Below are 15,895 nucleotides of genomic sequence, written 5' to 3'. Positions count from 1 at the left end.
ATCTTTTTATTTAATACATTATACACTTTTTTTTTTAATCTCCGCGCATTCCTCCACTACTATAACACGGAGGGAGTAAAAATTTCGCCAATTAATAAAAACAATTTCCCCTAAAAATTGACACTAATGGATTAAATTGTGAATGGCCAGGTATTGAAAATTCAAATCCCTAAACATTTATGTATACAACTAGTAGCTTTTAAAAACTCAATTTACGATTCTCATGTCCACTTGTGTGAAATAGCTGACCTATTCATTGTAACCAATAAGAACTAGTTGTGACTTGTGTCTAACAAGTACACTGGCTCTTGAGAGAGAAGCCTATTGTTACTTTTGGGATAAGTTCTCATATGTTCGGTAACGTAATATGATACTATCATAGAAAACTTTTTATCTCAACAAAAAGAATAATATAGCACAACAACCAAAGTATTCACGCAAAGAATCACCTATTTCTCTTTGAATCTTCTCTTTGCTTTTATCCTATAATTGTCGGCTTATAGACAAATTCCCCAATGAAGAGTATGAATTTTTTGTCTTCTTTACGGCAGGTTGTCTTAACTATTTTGTGTGTGCGTGAAATATACAAATAAAAATAATATATATACATCTTGAGTTTGGAAATCACAACCTTATCTGTAAAAAAAGGCGAAAATGGAGTTCGGCGAAACAATGGTTACGATATCACGGAAAAAGAAACTATATGATGCTGCAACAACGGGCGATATAGCAGCATTCCAAACACTTGTGCAACAAGATCCGTCTCTTGTTGATCAAGTTTCATTTGCACGTTCAAGAAATCTCCTTCACATTGCAGCTGCAAGTGGGCACGTTGAGATTGCCAGAATGCTGTTAACCGTAGCCCCCGATGAGATGTGCTGGTGGATCGATGATCAAGGCATGAACCCGGTTCATATTGCTGCCATGAAAGGGCATGTTGAGATATTGAAGGTTCTGCTTGAAAATGACTTGTCTCCTGCTATGGAGAGACTGCATCGAGGCCAGACTGTGCTGCATTTGTGCGTGAAACATCGTCAGCTTGAGACATTGAAGTTTTTGGTGAAGAAGTTGGACATTCTTGTGCCTTTGAAGGACGATGATGGGGAGAAGGCCTTCCATTTGGCTGTTAGGTGCAATCGAGATGAGGTAAGGGCACTTTTTCTTTGGTTGTCAATTTATCAGGAGTAAATAGGATAAGAAAAGTTGGAAAAAGATGCAATAAAATTTATTTAGTACAGATTGTGGAGTTTGGAATCTGAAAGGAAGTTAAATAATCCCTTGCAAGGAAATTTACCTAGTACAATTTTTGTTGAGTATTTGGTTGTTGTACAATTATATTTTAGGCCCAATTCGAATCTTTATCATAACTAGAATTAGGTTTCATTATTTTTGCATATATACACATAGGGGTGCGTTAATATTATAACTAGTACTATATGTATAATACTCTCTTCATCTCAACTAAGTTGAGACATAACTTTTGGGCACGAAAATTAAGAAATCGTGTTGAAAAGTAGGAGAGAGAAATAAAGTAGGAAAGATAAAGAGATAGTAAACTAAATAGTGGAATAAAGTAAGAGTGATTGGATGTTTTGTTTTTTTGTTAAAAAAAGAAAATGATTCAACTTAGTTCCCAAAAAAGAATACGATTCAATTTAATTGGGACGGTGGGAGGAGTAAAGATAGAACAATTTTTTGAACACACCCCTATATATAATCTTACATTTTATCACGTATCCAAATTTTGTTGTGAAAATCATTGTCTTAACATCACTCCGAAACGTAGATATACATCGTATCGAACTGGTTCGACTTTTATATTCATGATATTATCTATGCTAATATCCTAACAAGATGGCGCCCAACATTTAAGTCTCTACATATCAAAGTCGGCTAATTTTTGTTGAAATTAAGTTGGTGATTGACATTTAACTCTATTTGCTACGTGAATTAATTATTGCATCAAAATCTCAGATGATACAATATTTGATGGAGACAAATACAATAGAGAATTCCATCATCAACGATATAACCGACATGACAATGGTGGTGGTGGGCCTGATAGCCGCGATGGCGTTCCAGGCGGCTGTCAGCCCCCCTGGCGGCTTGTGGCAGGATGAAACGTCATCACACAAAGCCGGAAAAGCGGTGATGGCATCCACTCATCCCAGTCTATACAAACTATTCTCTCGTGCTAACACCACCGCTTTCATTTCGTCTCTCCTCGTACTCATCCTCGTCGCCACGCGAGCGCAGAAGCATGCATTTTTTTTTGTGACGGTCATCTATTATGCAACATTCGTGTCGATGGCATCTATTGGAATGAGTTATGGAGCTTCTTTATTCATGACGAATCCTATGGAAACACAAACACCTGACAAAATTGTGTACATTGTAGCCTTTGGATTCGGGAGCATCCTTGTATTAGTACTCGTCTGGATTGTTACAAAGAAGTCGCATTTCAGGTGGAAGAGACTGAAACTGCAGGATGGAGATCTTACAATCACGGATCGAATCTTTCGCTATTTTTTTCGGATTAGTGAAGATGCAATAAAAGAGTGCGGAGATGTACTCAAATCCTTGGGGATTAGATTAAGAGCAATGAAAGTAGCTAATTGAGTTTGAATTAGTCTTTCTATATTCGTGTAATAAGAAGTCCTCCATTGCATACTATATCCAGGGCTTGTAGTTATAATTTCCAACTGTTCGATGACACGTTATCAGGAACAGATGCTTGCCAAATATTTGACGAAATGTTTCAAGAACATTTGCTCTCAAACTGTTCGACGAAATGTCTTTCTATTGGTAGGCAATGATAATTGTATTTAATACTCCCTCCGTCCCGCACTACTTGCACTTATTTCCTTTCTGGACATCCCAAGTTATTTGCACTCTTTCCATTTTTAGTAACAATTTATACCTACAGCCGTAATTGTTGACTTTGTCTATCACTCATTCCTTAATCTCCGTGTCCAAAAGGAAATGTGCGAGTAGTGCGGGACGGAGGGAGTACATGATTATGGTCCCAAAGTGCAACCTATAAATAGATCAATAAAATCACATTCTTATTGATCAGGCGTGTAATACTACTTCACATATTACAGAGAATCTGTGAATGTGCTGACACTTTGAAGACTAATTTTCATACTTTAGAGTCATCAAGAAAATCAAGCACTATGAATCTGAATCTATGTACGCTTCCACTTTATGTTTATCAATCGTATTCAACATGTATGATTTATGTGAATCATTAATTTGATTCCAACAATTGGTATCAGAGCCAATGCATGTTGGAGCGAATGATAATTCGTTTATTTATGATTCTTTCATTGACTGGATTCAATTTATGAAAACTGTGTTCCAATTGTTCTTGGGATTTGTTGTTCAGTTGTTTATCAGTTCCTCCGTGCTTTCTAATGCGAACACAAGATTTCTTTTGACAAATTATTGAAGAAATTTCGAACGAAAATTTGAAGTTGTTTGTTTAATTCATTATGAACAAATAGTGGTTGATTTTTTAATGAAAAAAATTAGCTACTCATTTCAATATGGAAATCACCAAAAACAACAGAAATTTATGGTGGATTCGATGATAATAAATGAATCAGTCGTTATCAATATGGCCGTAACAAATAAGAACATTTGGACCCGACTTGGACTGGTGGTCGTGACCAACAAGTACATTGGCTCTTAAGAGGGTCGAATCTTACTTTTGTGATAAGTTCTCTCATTCAGTACGTAATATGAAATCATACAAAACTTCCCATCTCAATAAAGAATAACACACTATTTATAACACACTATTGATACTTAAAATATTATTCCTAGTTAACATCGAACAAGGAACGAGAGTTTCAGAATCAGTAGATATAGATTGCAAGTATGGTTTTATAAAATTCAATCTCAATGTCAGAGCAGCCACACCAGATATTTTTGTTAAAAATCGGTAATTGTATCTCTTAATTATTCACAATGGTATAGTACAAGATATATAGGCTAGAATATGTCTATACAAGCTAAGATATTGCCCTAATTAAATCTTCCTAATTAGCGGTAGAGATACTCCGTAATCTTCTCATTCAATGCATAATATTCTCCTTGATTTTGTAGGTGCTCCGGATCTCCTTCCAACACTCCCCCTCAAGTTAAGTGACGGGATCTCCAAAACTTAACTTGCCCAGTACTTCTTGGAAATTCTTTGCGGAGACGGCCTTAGTCAAGATGTCGGCTAGCTGGTCTTCAGATTTCACGTACGGGATCTCCACTATCTTCTCTTCAAGATTTTCCTTTATGAAATGTCGATCAATTTCGACGTGTTTTGTTCTGTCATGCTGCACTGGATTCTCTGAAATGCTGATTGCAGCTTTATTATCGCATAGCAGCTTGCAAGTCTTCTGTGACTCCAAGTCCAACTCTCTCATCAATCTTCTAAGCCACAGTATTTCGGTTAAGCCACTTCGAATACCTCGAAATTCAGCTTCGGCGCTTGAGAGTGCCACTACCTTTTGCTTTTTACTTCTCCACGTTACCAAGTTTCCACCAACAAATGTGAAGTATCCTCCAGTGGATCGTATGTCCATCAAGTTCCCTGCCCAGTTTGCATCAGTATATCCGTGGATGTCTAGGTGCCCATTTTTCCGAAATAGCACTCCATGTCCGGCAGTTCCTTTCAAGTATCGTACCACCCTAAGCGCTGCCTCCCAATGCTCTTCTTGAGGACTGTGTATAAATTGACTGAGGACTCCTAAAGCATAGGCAATGTCTGGTCTCGTATGGGATAAGTAGATGAGTTTCCCAACGAGTCTCTGGTATCTTCCTCGATCCGTAGAGTTCGCACCTTTTGTGATTTGGAGCCCATGATTCTGAACTATAAGAGTGTCTGCGGGCCTACAGTCCAACATTCCTATCTCTGCCAAGAGGTCCAGTATGTACTTGCGTTGACTAATAAAGATCCCTTTTCCAGACCTAAGTACTTCAATCCCGAGAAAGTACTTGAGGTCACCCAGATTCTTCATTTCAAATTCCGCTGCCAGATGTCCCTTTAGTCGTTCTATCTCGGCTTCATTATCCCCTGTGATAATCATATCATCCACATAAATTATCAAGCAAGTGATTTTCTCACCTTCTCGTTTGATGAAGAGTGTGTGGTTAGAGCTGCTTTGTTGATACCCATACTTCTTCATTACTTCCGTGAATCTGCCGAACCATGCTCTTGGGGATTGTTTTAACCCGTATAGGGTTTTCTTCAACTTACATACCATCTCTCGCCCGAACTCCTCTGAAAAACCTGGTGGGGCCTCCATGTAAATTGGGTCTTTCAATTCTCCATGAAGGAAAGCATTAGTGACATCATACTGATGGAGAGGTCAGTCTTTATTTGCCACTATAGATAGAAGTACTCTTACAGTGTTCATTTTGGCAACTGGAGAGAAAGTCTCAGAATAGTCAATACCTTGAGTTTGAGTGTACCCTTTCGCCACCAATTGAGCTTTATACCGTTCAATACTTCCATCTGGTCTCCTCTTGATGGTGAAGACCCATCTGCACCCTACGGTATGCTTCCCTTCGGGTAGTGGGCTGATCTCCCATGTGTGATTTCTCTGCAAGACTTTCATCTCAACCAGCATTGCTTCCTTCCAATGCTTGATTTTTATGGCTTCTTCAAACGTTCGAGGTATCTCCTCCTCGTATAGTGCAGTCTGGAATGCCCTAGCCATTTTGGAGATATTAGCTTCAGCAAAGCTTGCTATTGAGTATCTATTTCTCCTTCCTATCCTCTCTGGTGAATATCTCTTGGGAGGAATTCCCCTTGTACTGCGTGGCGGAAGTACATACTGTCCTGTGTCTTGATCAATAGTGGTATCTTCCTCTGTATCAGGGGGATTAGAAATAACAGTCGTATCTTCAGAAGGTGTGTCAGAGATTACCTCGGATTCTGGTACGGTTGGATTAGACGAACGTGGCGGAAGCGCTGAAGGGCTTGTTTCTGTAGACAAATTCGTCTCATGGATGGTACCAACTTGCTCTGGTGGGCCCATATCAAAGTGACTTAGCACATGCCACCGAAGGGAGTCGCTCTCTTGGGTCTCCCCTGTCTCTCACTCTCCCCCTGAGTCCCAAGGTGGTAAAAGAATTCTGTTTCGAGGAAGTTGCAATTCATAGTAACGATAATTTTCTTGGTTTTAGGGTCGTAGCATCGATAGCCCTTCTGAGTGATCCCATACCCCATAAATACACACTTAATCGCACACGGAGAAAATTTGGTTCTTTCTTATTTTGGAATGTGTACGTAGACGATGCAACCAAAAATTTTGGGTGGAAGGGATAAGGCTGCGGGGATTTGTGTCAAGGTAGCCAGATTGGTGATAGGATAGAACCCACGGATTTCTATCATGGTATCAGAGCGGGTCGCCGACTATGGGTCAAATTTAACTGACCCAGCAGTATATCTGGGCTGAAACCGAAAAAATGACTGACCCAACAGTATATCTGGACTTAAAAATTTGGGCCAAGTGGTCCAACCGATCGAAAAAAAATTGGGCCGATTGTCCAATCGATTAGAAAAAAGTCCAACCCCTCCAAGGTTCACCTTGAAGGGTTTGAGGGAGGGTGTTGGCAATTGAAACTAAAAATATAACATATAACTGTCCTACATCGGTGTCAAAATAAAACTGAAACTAGTATATAAGTCTCAAGGGCCCCTCCTCCTATAACCAATTGGTTTTAGGATGGAACCACCCACGGATTTCTATCAATTTTATATTCAAAACGTAGTTTTCGATAGCTTGGATTAAAAATTAAAGAAAAATAATAAAGGCATGAAGCTTGCTGTTAGAGACACATGACTTGTTAAAGCTCTTGCTGGCAAAAAAAATATGATATTGGAGCAAGGTCAAACAGTGTTATACACAAGGTACTGCAGATGACTTGGTTTTTATTTTGGGGAATAATTAAAATGGTGATATTGGTCTGACCAAAGTTAGATTGAAAAGATCAAGGCTATTGCTTAGAACGTATTATCCTTCATTAATTTAATACGTATCAATTATCAGCAAGGATTATTTACGTTCACATCATTAAATCCTCGAACTATGTTGGATCATAGATATAGAAACGTACAAGTAAAGAAACAATTGATACAGATATAGATATTAGTTAATGATCCCTATGCTAATTCATAACATTATAAGTAATGATGACATAAAATTATCTTAACATGACCTCAAACCCGAATTTTATAATATAACCTAAAACTACTTTATAATGACCCTCCCTGTTGTTATTTAATTATTGACCATTAAATTGTCAAATCTCATGATCAGGATTTGGTCTGGATTTTGTATTGAAATCCATTTTTGTATTGATCATTTTCCATACATGTTCATTACACATATAAGAAGTAAAAAACTGTTAGTTGAAAATAGTTACTCCATACTCCATACTCTCGAACTTTGATACAAATAGTTACTCCTTTTTGGTGTTAGTTGAAAATATAGGCAGAGGGTGCATAATTTCTTTCTTTATTTGTTTTTTACTATATTCCTACATACCAAAGTAAATTCACATGTTTGAGTGTGTATCAGTATGCTATGCTGTTATACGGAAATGGGTATTGTGTGTTTTACAGAGAGCTAGTGTGTTCAGAGTCCTTTTCTCATGCATATTAATTGCATATTCTATAAGTGGATATAGCTGTGACACAGTCAAAATCGCCAAAACAAATACTAGTAAACAAAAATTGCAATTATTTTCGTATAAAGGCAAGATCTTAACATCATCATTTCAAATTTTGTGATACATATTATGTGCTGGCACTGAGTATAGTGGCCTTCTGCGGGTTGCTTTTTTGTGTCTCACCTAACTTTATACACTATAAACCCTTCTTTCTTCTCTGCACGCCGTCAAGAGCTTGATATTGAGAACGGCAGCCGATTGAGGGCGTTTCCCGGCGACTCTTCGGAGCCGATGGTGGGGTCGGCCGACTCCACCTAGCTCCGACCTGATATTATAGTCAAAAACTTTAATTTGAGACGTAAGTACACATCGTATCGAATTGAGTAGGAAATTCTTGTGTTCATCTCTTTTGTATTTGTGATTATTTGTGTTTTTTATCGAACTGAGTAAATAGTTCTTATGTAGTTGTGTTCATCTCTTATGTGTGTGTGTTATGACTTATGCCCATTAATTGGTATCAAGAGCCTAGAGTTTGAGAGAAAGAAATCACGATGAGGATTGATGGAAAAATTATTGTGGAAAAGTTTGACACGTCTGATTTTCGATTAGAAGATGTCAATTGGTGATTAGATTACATTAATCTTTGTATTAAAAAGAATTGCTTAACTAAGGTGTTGTGGAGAGAATAGTACATTACATATATGAACTTAGATTTACATCATATACCAAATACATTAGACACTATACATTACACATTTACACTATCAAATTCCTAAAATCATCCTCTCCCCAACTTCTTACATATTGATATGTGTCTTCCTTCTAGAAAGACGTCGTTCCTCCGTAACAGAATGGTGATTCAGTTTCGTCCTTGCGTCTTATGTATCAGCACGTGTCCCCTTCTAGAACGTCGTCCTTGATAACAGAATGATGATCACCATCCAGCTCATTAGCCTCATGTGTCCTTCTTCTAGTAACCAGTGGTCCCTGCCTAACTGCTTGATCACCCCCTTTGATCAGTTCACCCGATTTTTTGGCCTTTTTCGCTTTTTGTACCAACTTAATCAGCTTGGCCTTGATGCCTTGGTCAAGCAGCATTCCAGCACAATTAACACTTGTTTTGCGCGATAACTGACCAAGTAGATAACATTTTACCCCTAAACCGATGCATGAAATAGGCCTTATCACACCTCATCGAAGGTGTCGTCGGATAGGGCTACCGACCTCGACCGTTTGCTAGAGGAGGATATTAATCCTCCCTTATACTTCTTATGATGGCGCACCTCCTGCTAGCAGCAGAGGTACTTGAACGGTTTGTAATTCAGGGATTGGTAGGCCGCCAAAGCGGCACTGATGATGTCGAGCTTGCTCTTGCCGCTCCCCGCCGACCCTCTTCCTAGAGGTAATACCCCTAGAATTTTTGGATTTCGTCGTTGGCTCTGATTATGGCATTGCGCACCACACTCTCATTGCAAAACATGGTTCCATCCGGTCGGTTTTCATTGTACCGACTAGAGACGCGCCACCAAAACCTATCCCCACTTTGGTTCGTGCCAACCTCGGGATCTTCGGAGATAGTCAAATAGGCTTTGAATAACTTATAAGCAGGCTACTAAGTCTAAATTCTGGAATGAATGGCATAAAGTTATGTTAGAGGAAATGAACTCTCTGAAAATAAACCTTACCTGGATACTTGTACCTCTGCCCCTGGGTGCTTCTGTTGTAGACTGCAGGCGGTTATACAAGCTAAAAAATGAGGTGGAGGGTTTAAGGTACAAGGTCAGATTAGTAGCCAGGGGATTTACTCAACAAGAGGGGTAGATTATACTGAAATCTTTGCTTCTGTTGTTAAATTTACTACTGTGAGATTAATGCTTACTTTATGTGCTCATTTTGATTGGGAATTGAAACAAATGGATGTCAAAACTGTTTTCTTGCATGGTGATTTGGATAAACCAATTTATATGAAACAGCCTGAAGGCTTTGTTGATCATAAGTTTCCCAATCATGTATGTTTGCTTAAAAAGGCTTCGTATGGTTTGAAACAGATACCTAGGCAGTTGAACATTAAGTTTAATACTTGTATGCATAAGTTAGGCTTTGTTAGAAGTACATTTGATGCATGCTTGTATGTGAAGAACCTGAACACTGTGTTTGTCTTCCTACAGTTATATGTGGATGATATGCTTATTATGGGTCCCTGTTTGAATACTATAACTGTTGTGCAAACTGCTTTGAGTGAGAATTTTGACATGAAAGACTTAGGGGATTCTCAGAAAATATTAGGGATTAATATTTTCAGAAATAGAAAAGAGTGTGTGCTTGTTTTGCATCAAGAACCCTATGTGCACAAAATTTTGAACAAATTTAACATGTTTGATGCTAAGCCTGCTTCAGTGCCCTTAGCTGCTCATTTTATGTTTTTTTTTTCATACACACACATACATCGGAGTTCGTGATACATTTGGCAAGTTAACTAGCCCTTCCCAACCCTCGTGGCTCGTGAACTAGCCTCCCTCCAGCCAGATTCGATCTCGTGAACTAGCCTTGGTCAGGCTCGTAGACCAGCCATCCTCCGACGGGTTCGGCCCGTAGACCAGCGCTGTCCCGGACGGGTCAAGGCCCATCAGCTTGCCAAGCCCCAAGGCAACAAGCCTTGTAAAGGCCCACAGGGGAAATTAATCCCAGGTTGCACCATCCAGGATTCGAACTCAAGACCTCCTGGATGGGCGGTATCCTTGCCTCCCTTCTCAACCAGTTGAGCTAGGAGGCTTGGATAGCTGCTCATTTTATGTTGATTAAAGACTTGTGTCCTAAATCTGAATATGATATCAATGCCATGAAAAAGGTTCCCTATGCTAATGCTATTGGATCTGTGATGTATTTGATGGTTAGCACTAGGCCTGATATTGCATATGTTGTGTCTTGCTTGAGTAGATACATGTCTAATCCTGGTCCTGTTCATTGGGAAGCCTTGATATGGTTGCTGAGATATCTGAAAAATACTTCTAAGTATGGATTATGTTATTTTAGATGTGAATATGGTGTCAAATTGACTGGTTATGTTGATTCGAATTATGTTAATGATAGAGATAAGAGGAAGTCCACCACTTCCTATGTCTTTACTGTATGCAGATCTTGCATAAGTTGGAAATCACAGCTGCAGCATATTGTGGCTCTGTCCACTACTGAATCTGAGTACATTGTCATTACTGAGGCAATGAAAGAAGCTGTATGGTTAAACGAAGTACTTTCTAAACTCAATTTTGTGAAAACTCCTCCTGTTGTGTTTTCAGATTCACAGTCTGCCATTCAATTGTGCAAAAATCCAGTTTTCCATGATAGAACTAAGCATATTGATGTGAGATTCCATTACATTAGGGACATTGTAGAAAAGAATGAGGTTTCTCTTTTGAAAGTGCACACTGATAAAAACCCAGCTGACATGGGGACTATATGCTTATCACTTGAAAAACTTCTTTTCTGCATTAAGTATTTTCATTTTGATCTAGGATAGCTGCATGTGGTAAGGTGACTTAGTGCCTCCAGCCACCTTACTACTGTGGTAAGGGTGTGTGGTGGCTGGAGGCACTAAGTCCTATAGGCTAATGGGTGTCAGCCCCTCTGGAGCCTAGTAGGCAAACCTGGTGGTTTCCCTAAGCAAGTGAACTTGGTTCTTTGGAGCTGTGGGGACTGCCTTGTAGGCAATGATGAATTAAAACCTTAGCTAATAGTGTTAAAACGTTAGCTAATAGTGCAATCGGTTTCCCAAAATAATGTCCAAGGTGGAGTATGTTGATTAAATGGGCTGTTATGTTGGTGGACTATTATTTGGGCCTGGGATTATTTCTGGCCCAGATTGTTTGGGCTTCTATTTTGCCCTAGCCTGTTTACTTGGATGATATACACTTCTCTCTCCCCTCCACCGCCTCATCTTCTGTCTCTCACTTCTCTCTCTCTTTCTTCGCTTTCTGGCGATTTAGTTTCCCTGGTGTTTTTCTTCTCTGATGATTCACTGAGTGTTACACGATGGTTTATCACGAGTGTTTGAGTGATTAAACGTGTGTGTGGGTGGGAGATAAACAACTGCTTCGATTGCTTGGGTTCCAGAGAAGTTAGGGTTTCTTGTTGAGAGGTTTCTTGTGAAGTGAGGTTCTGAGAGTAAATAGATCAAGTGTAGTGGAGTGGTTTGAGGTTGGAATCTGTGGTTTGTGAAGTGTTTTCACGGTGGATTCAACGTTGCTCCCTTGGATCGTGGTTTTGGTGAATAGATCTGTACTATTAGCGGGTGGCTGAACCATAGCTACAAGATCTATGCGATTCCTTTGATTTCTCTCTTTTTCCTGCATTTTTTGGTTTAGATCCGAGAGGATCTTGTATTTTGCTACTAACTAGGGTTTCTAGTGTGCAGGATTCTCGGTGGTTCTTGGAGCTTCTGGTCCAGGAGTGTTGTGTTCGAGATCTTAGCTAGTTACTGTTGTAATAGCTTGTATTTCTTTGTAATATCAGTCACTTGGTTGATAGTTTGACTGAGCTATCTTGTACAAGACCAAAGAGGTCTCGGTAAATAGTGAATCCAAAGTAGTCCGATCCCTACAGAATCCCGTTTTTCCATTTTAGTCCGTCCGCGAATAGGAGTCCCGGTTCACTTTTACCTTAAATTGTAATAGGGTCTCACCTTCCACTAACTCATTCCACTCTCATTTCATTTAAAACTAATATATACAAGTAGGACCTTTATTCCACTAACTTTTTTCCACTCACTTTTCTTAACATTTCTTAAAACTCATGCCGCTAAGTAATGAGACTTCTAATTGCGGATGGAGGGAGTAGTATTTATTAAGTATGAAAAAGTGAATGTTGAATCAGTTTGTTTAAAAATTGAGATAATAACTAGTACTCCCTCCGTCCCGTGCTACTCGCACGTTTGCTTTTCGGCACGGAGATTAAGGAATGAGTGTATAGCAAAGTCAACAATTGCGGCTGTAGGTGATAATTTTTACTAAAAATGGAAAGAGTGCAAATAACTTGGGACGCTCAGAAAGGAAATAAGTGCAAGTAACACGGGACGGAGGGAGTATTATATTTCATTCTTATCTATATTCTCACACTTTAATTATATAAATTGTTGCTGAAATTATACAATGCGAAACAAATAAAAATAAATCAATGAAAAAATTTATTATTAAAAGATAAAGAACATAATAAATTTCGAACTTAAACAAAAACGTTTGCTTTAAAAAAAAGAAAGGGTAGTAATGTAAAAATATTTGAGCATTAAATGAGATAATTAAATAAATAGTATCTACAATGGATTGGCCAGCCATAACTGAATACTCCATACTGTTTAGGACTAGTAATGAATTGAGGTAGATTTGTGATGATGCAGGTTTATGATTTATTGTAGTTGATCGAGATAGAGTTGAGCGGTGGAAGATCTTCGAGACTACTACTTATATAACAAGTTCTCATTAGTAGTGGGTGCCCAATTCATAACTGAAAAAATCGAATAACCGAAATTATTTAAAATCGGGCCCAAATTAATTATTAATATGACCAAAATACCTGATGACGATATTAATTTGACTCAATAGAATTATTACTGTTGCGGTTGAAAATAAATTAAATAAACATCCGTCTGCATATGGATGTCTTTTCTAGGTCAACATTTACTGCATGTCATTTGACAACTCTCATCTACCGTCTCTCTATATTTTAAAAGTATACATGAAAAATACTAACTTCCTTACCCCATAAAAAAAGATATTATTTTCATTTTTAGTCTATCTTATAATAATAATTTCTTTTATTTTTGATAATTTTTTCTTTTTAATGCGATGGATTACATTCTCCCTTAACAATATTTCAATAATTCTACATGCGTTGAGGTTTTTGGCGGAGAAAATGGGTGATCTTGTGTGTGTGTGAAGGATGATGATGGGGAGATAATCTTGCATTTAGATGTTAGGTGCAATCATTTGAGGTAACTACCAACTCTATTTTTATGCATAAATAAACAAAAAAAAAGTTATAGGTTGCATCATGATGGATTAGGTAGCTTATACGAACCTCTATTATTATTATTTAATTTAGATATTATAGGGATTTAGCATATCTTTTTCTATATCTTTGTTTTCTTGTTCATTAAGTCAGTAGCATTATAAATAGGATAGACTGTTATCTTTTTTATTCATTCAATCAATTAATAAAATCATTATCGTTTGCCCACTTGTGGAGTATCAAGCATCCAAAATTATCTATCGCTGCCGACAAGATTCATTCTTGTGCCCGGCTCTATCTCCGGAGATCACCGCCGACCCAAGACTTGGGCGCCGGATTAATCAACGGATTTAAACTCTCAACGCTGCCGACGGAGACTCCTCCGCGCCAGCCATATCGTTTGTCCGCCGACCCTTAAACGAGGGCGCCGGAATTGTGGTGTTATAGTTGTGAATTCGGACGGAATTCACCGTTAGGAGCAGGAGGCTCTTAACAACTGGTGCTCTCATTGAGAGTTGACCCTCCCACCATCTCGAACTGAAGCTACACCGCTGCCCGACGGAAAACATTCCGCGCACAGCAACTGCTTTGGTTGTCGAGGCCCGCCTGTCCGCCGAGCTCTAGCCGCAGGACAACACTACTTCTGCAACGCCCGACGGGAAGGATTCTCGCCTGCCGCGTCGAAGTCAGACGATCATCAACCACCACAGTCACGCCTCAGTCCGTCGACATGTCATACGACTACGTCAGCTATCACCGTCGTCAATACGACTTCCCTCAGGCCACACAGCCATTCCGTCCCTACCAGCCGGCCCAACCTCGTCGTGTAACCAGTTGGGACCCTCCGAGCAGCCGGGTGGAAGTACTCCGTCCGCCGTCGTGGCCTGATCCAGAATCACCCTACGTCTCACACCACTTGGATCCACCTGATCGTCACCCACGGCCGAGATACCAGCCCATCAGGTACCTCGATCGCGTGCAAGACGCTTGGCCCCGACACCGCGGTGGCTACATCGAGAGGGGTGGCCACCTATCTGATAGCGGAGATCATCAGACCTAATTAGGGTTTGATCGCTACCCGACAACCGCAACGCAGCGGCACCGCCCAACGTGCTGGGACCCACCGGCGCAACAACAGGACCGCGGCTACATGACCGTTGACCGTCCCCGACGCTCGGAGACGTGCTGGGACCGACCTCGCCCTCGGGAGGAGGTGAGAGCGCGAATCCAGCCCGCCTCCCACCAGCCCCGCTACTCCACCGAAAAGCCAACGCGGGACCTATACAGTCAGCCCGCACGTGTGACCAGTCAAACTCCGGAGCAGCCACGCCTGCCGCTAATACGAGTCTCCCAGGCAGAGAAGTCAGAACGGTCCAGGTTAGGTCTCTGCTGGCACTGTCCCGAGAAATGGGTGATGGGACATGTGTGTCAACAACGCATTCTCTGTTATGCGGATGATGGGGAGGAGTTTGAGGAGAACATTCAAGATGAGAATTTAACCGAAGAGAAAACTGATAATACTCCCACGATAGTATTCGGTGATGATGTTCCCCATGACATTACTGATGTTCACAATGATGGCGCTCCTCTTGATGTTCAAAACAACGAGTCCCCTGGAGAGTTCTTCAAGAACGAAGGGATTGTCAATAACGACAGTGAGCCACCGCAAGTGCTCGTTGGGGTATATGATGAGAAGATTGGTGAAAAGGAGGAGACATTGCTAGAAGATAAAGAGGAGGATAGTTCTATTGGTGAAGTGGAGAAGATGGTCGCCTCACTCAATGTTGTTCAAGTGTCATCCAAAAATGTTGTTGGAAATTGTTGGGGCAAGAAAGGAGATGGTGCTTACACCGATTTGCACGTAATTGCTTGTGTCTATGTGGATTTGAATGTCGGTGATGTTCCAAGTATGAATCATCGATCAACATCGCTCGACAAAGATGCAAGGTTGATCCCTCCGAGTAATGACATGCCATGCTTGGGCATTCTGGGAGGCATGGACAAGCTTTTCGATTTGGCAAGGAATTTTTCCGACAAAGTTGGGTCTCCTTTGTTGATTTTTTATGGAAGTGAAGAAGGGAGACGTTCATCTGTTCGGTGTGTGTTTGATCCAGGAGGAGTTGCCTCGCCGAAGCTTCTGCTTTCAACTCTCATTTTTGCTTCATGGTTCCCACCTTGAGGACAAGGTGGATTTTAACCGTGGGGGAATTGATACGAACCT

General features: G+C 40.1%; 2 protein-coding genes across 2 annotated transcripts; both read left to right on the top strand.

Moving 5' to 3' along the window:
- Positions 1–648: 648 nt before the first annotated feature.
- Positions 649–2,680, top strand: LOC121761596 (ankyrin repeat-containing protein At5g02620-like). Its single transcript, XM_042157233.1, has 2 exons — positions 649–1,146; positions 1,975–2,680. The coding sequence occupies exons 1-2, from the start codon at positions 655–657 to the stop codon at positions 2,617–2,619; spliced, it is 1,137 nt and encodes a 378-aa protein (XP_042013167.1). The 5' UTR covers positions 649–654; the 3' UTR covers positions 2,620–2,680.
- Positions 2,681–10,513: 7,833 nt separating this feature from the next.
- On the top strand, positions 10,514–11,191 carry LOC121760957 (secreted RxLR effector protein 161-like). Its single transcript, XM_042156543.1, has one exon. It carries the CDS (start codon positions 10,514–10,516, stop codon positions 11,189–11,191), a length of 678 nt encoding a protein of 225 aa, XP_042012477.1.
- The last annotated feature ends 4,704 nt before the right edge of the window (positions 11,192–15,895 follow it).

Source organism: Salvia splendens, chromosome 13 (assembly GCF_004379255.2).
Source record: "Salvia splendens isolate huo1 chromosome 13, SspV2, whole genome shotgun sequence".
NCBI classification, from domain to species: Eukaryota; Viridiplantae; Streptophyta; class Magnoliopsida; order Lamiales; family Lamiaceae; genus Salvia; species Salvia splendens.
The sequence above is the reverse complement of the archived record's forward strand: the minus strand, read 5'-3'. Positions and strand labels throughout refer to the sequence as shown.

Excerpts from the sequence above, each read along its gene's own strand:
- LOC121761596 (XM_042157233.1), top strand. The coding sequence starts at position 655 with ATGGAGTTCGGCGAAACAATGGTTACGATATCACGGAAAAAGAAACTA. Across the intron at positions 1,147-1,974 it reads TTAGGTGCAATCGAGATGAG|ATGATACAATATTTGATGGA; the intron begins GTAAGGGCACTT and ends TCAAAATCTCAG.
- LOC121760957 (XM_042156543.1), top strand. The coding sequence starts at position 10,514 with ATGAAAAAGGTTCCCTATGCTAATGCTATTGGATCTGTGATGTATTTG.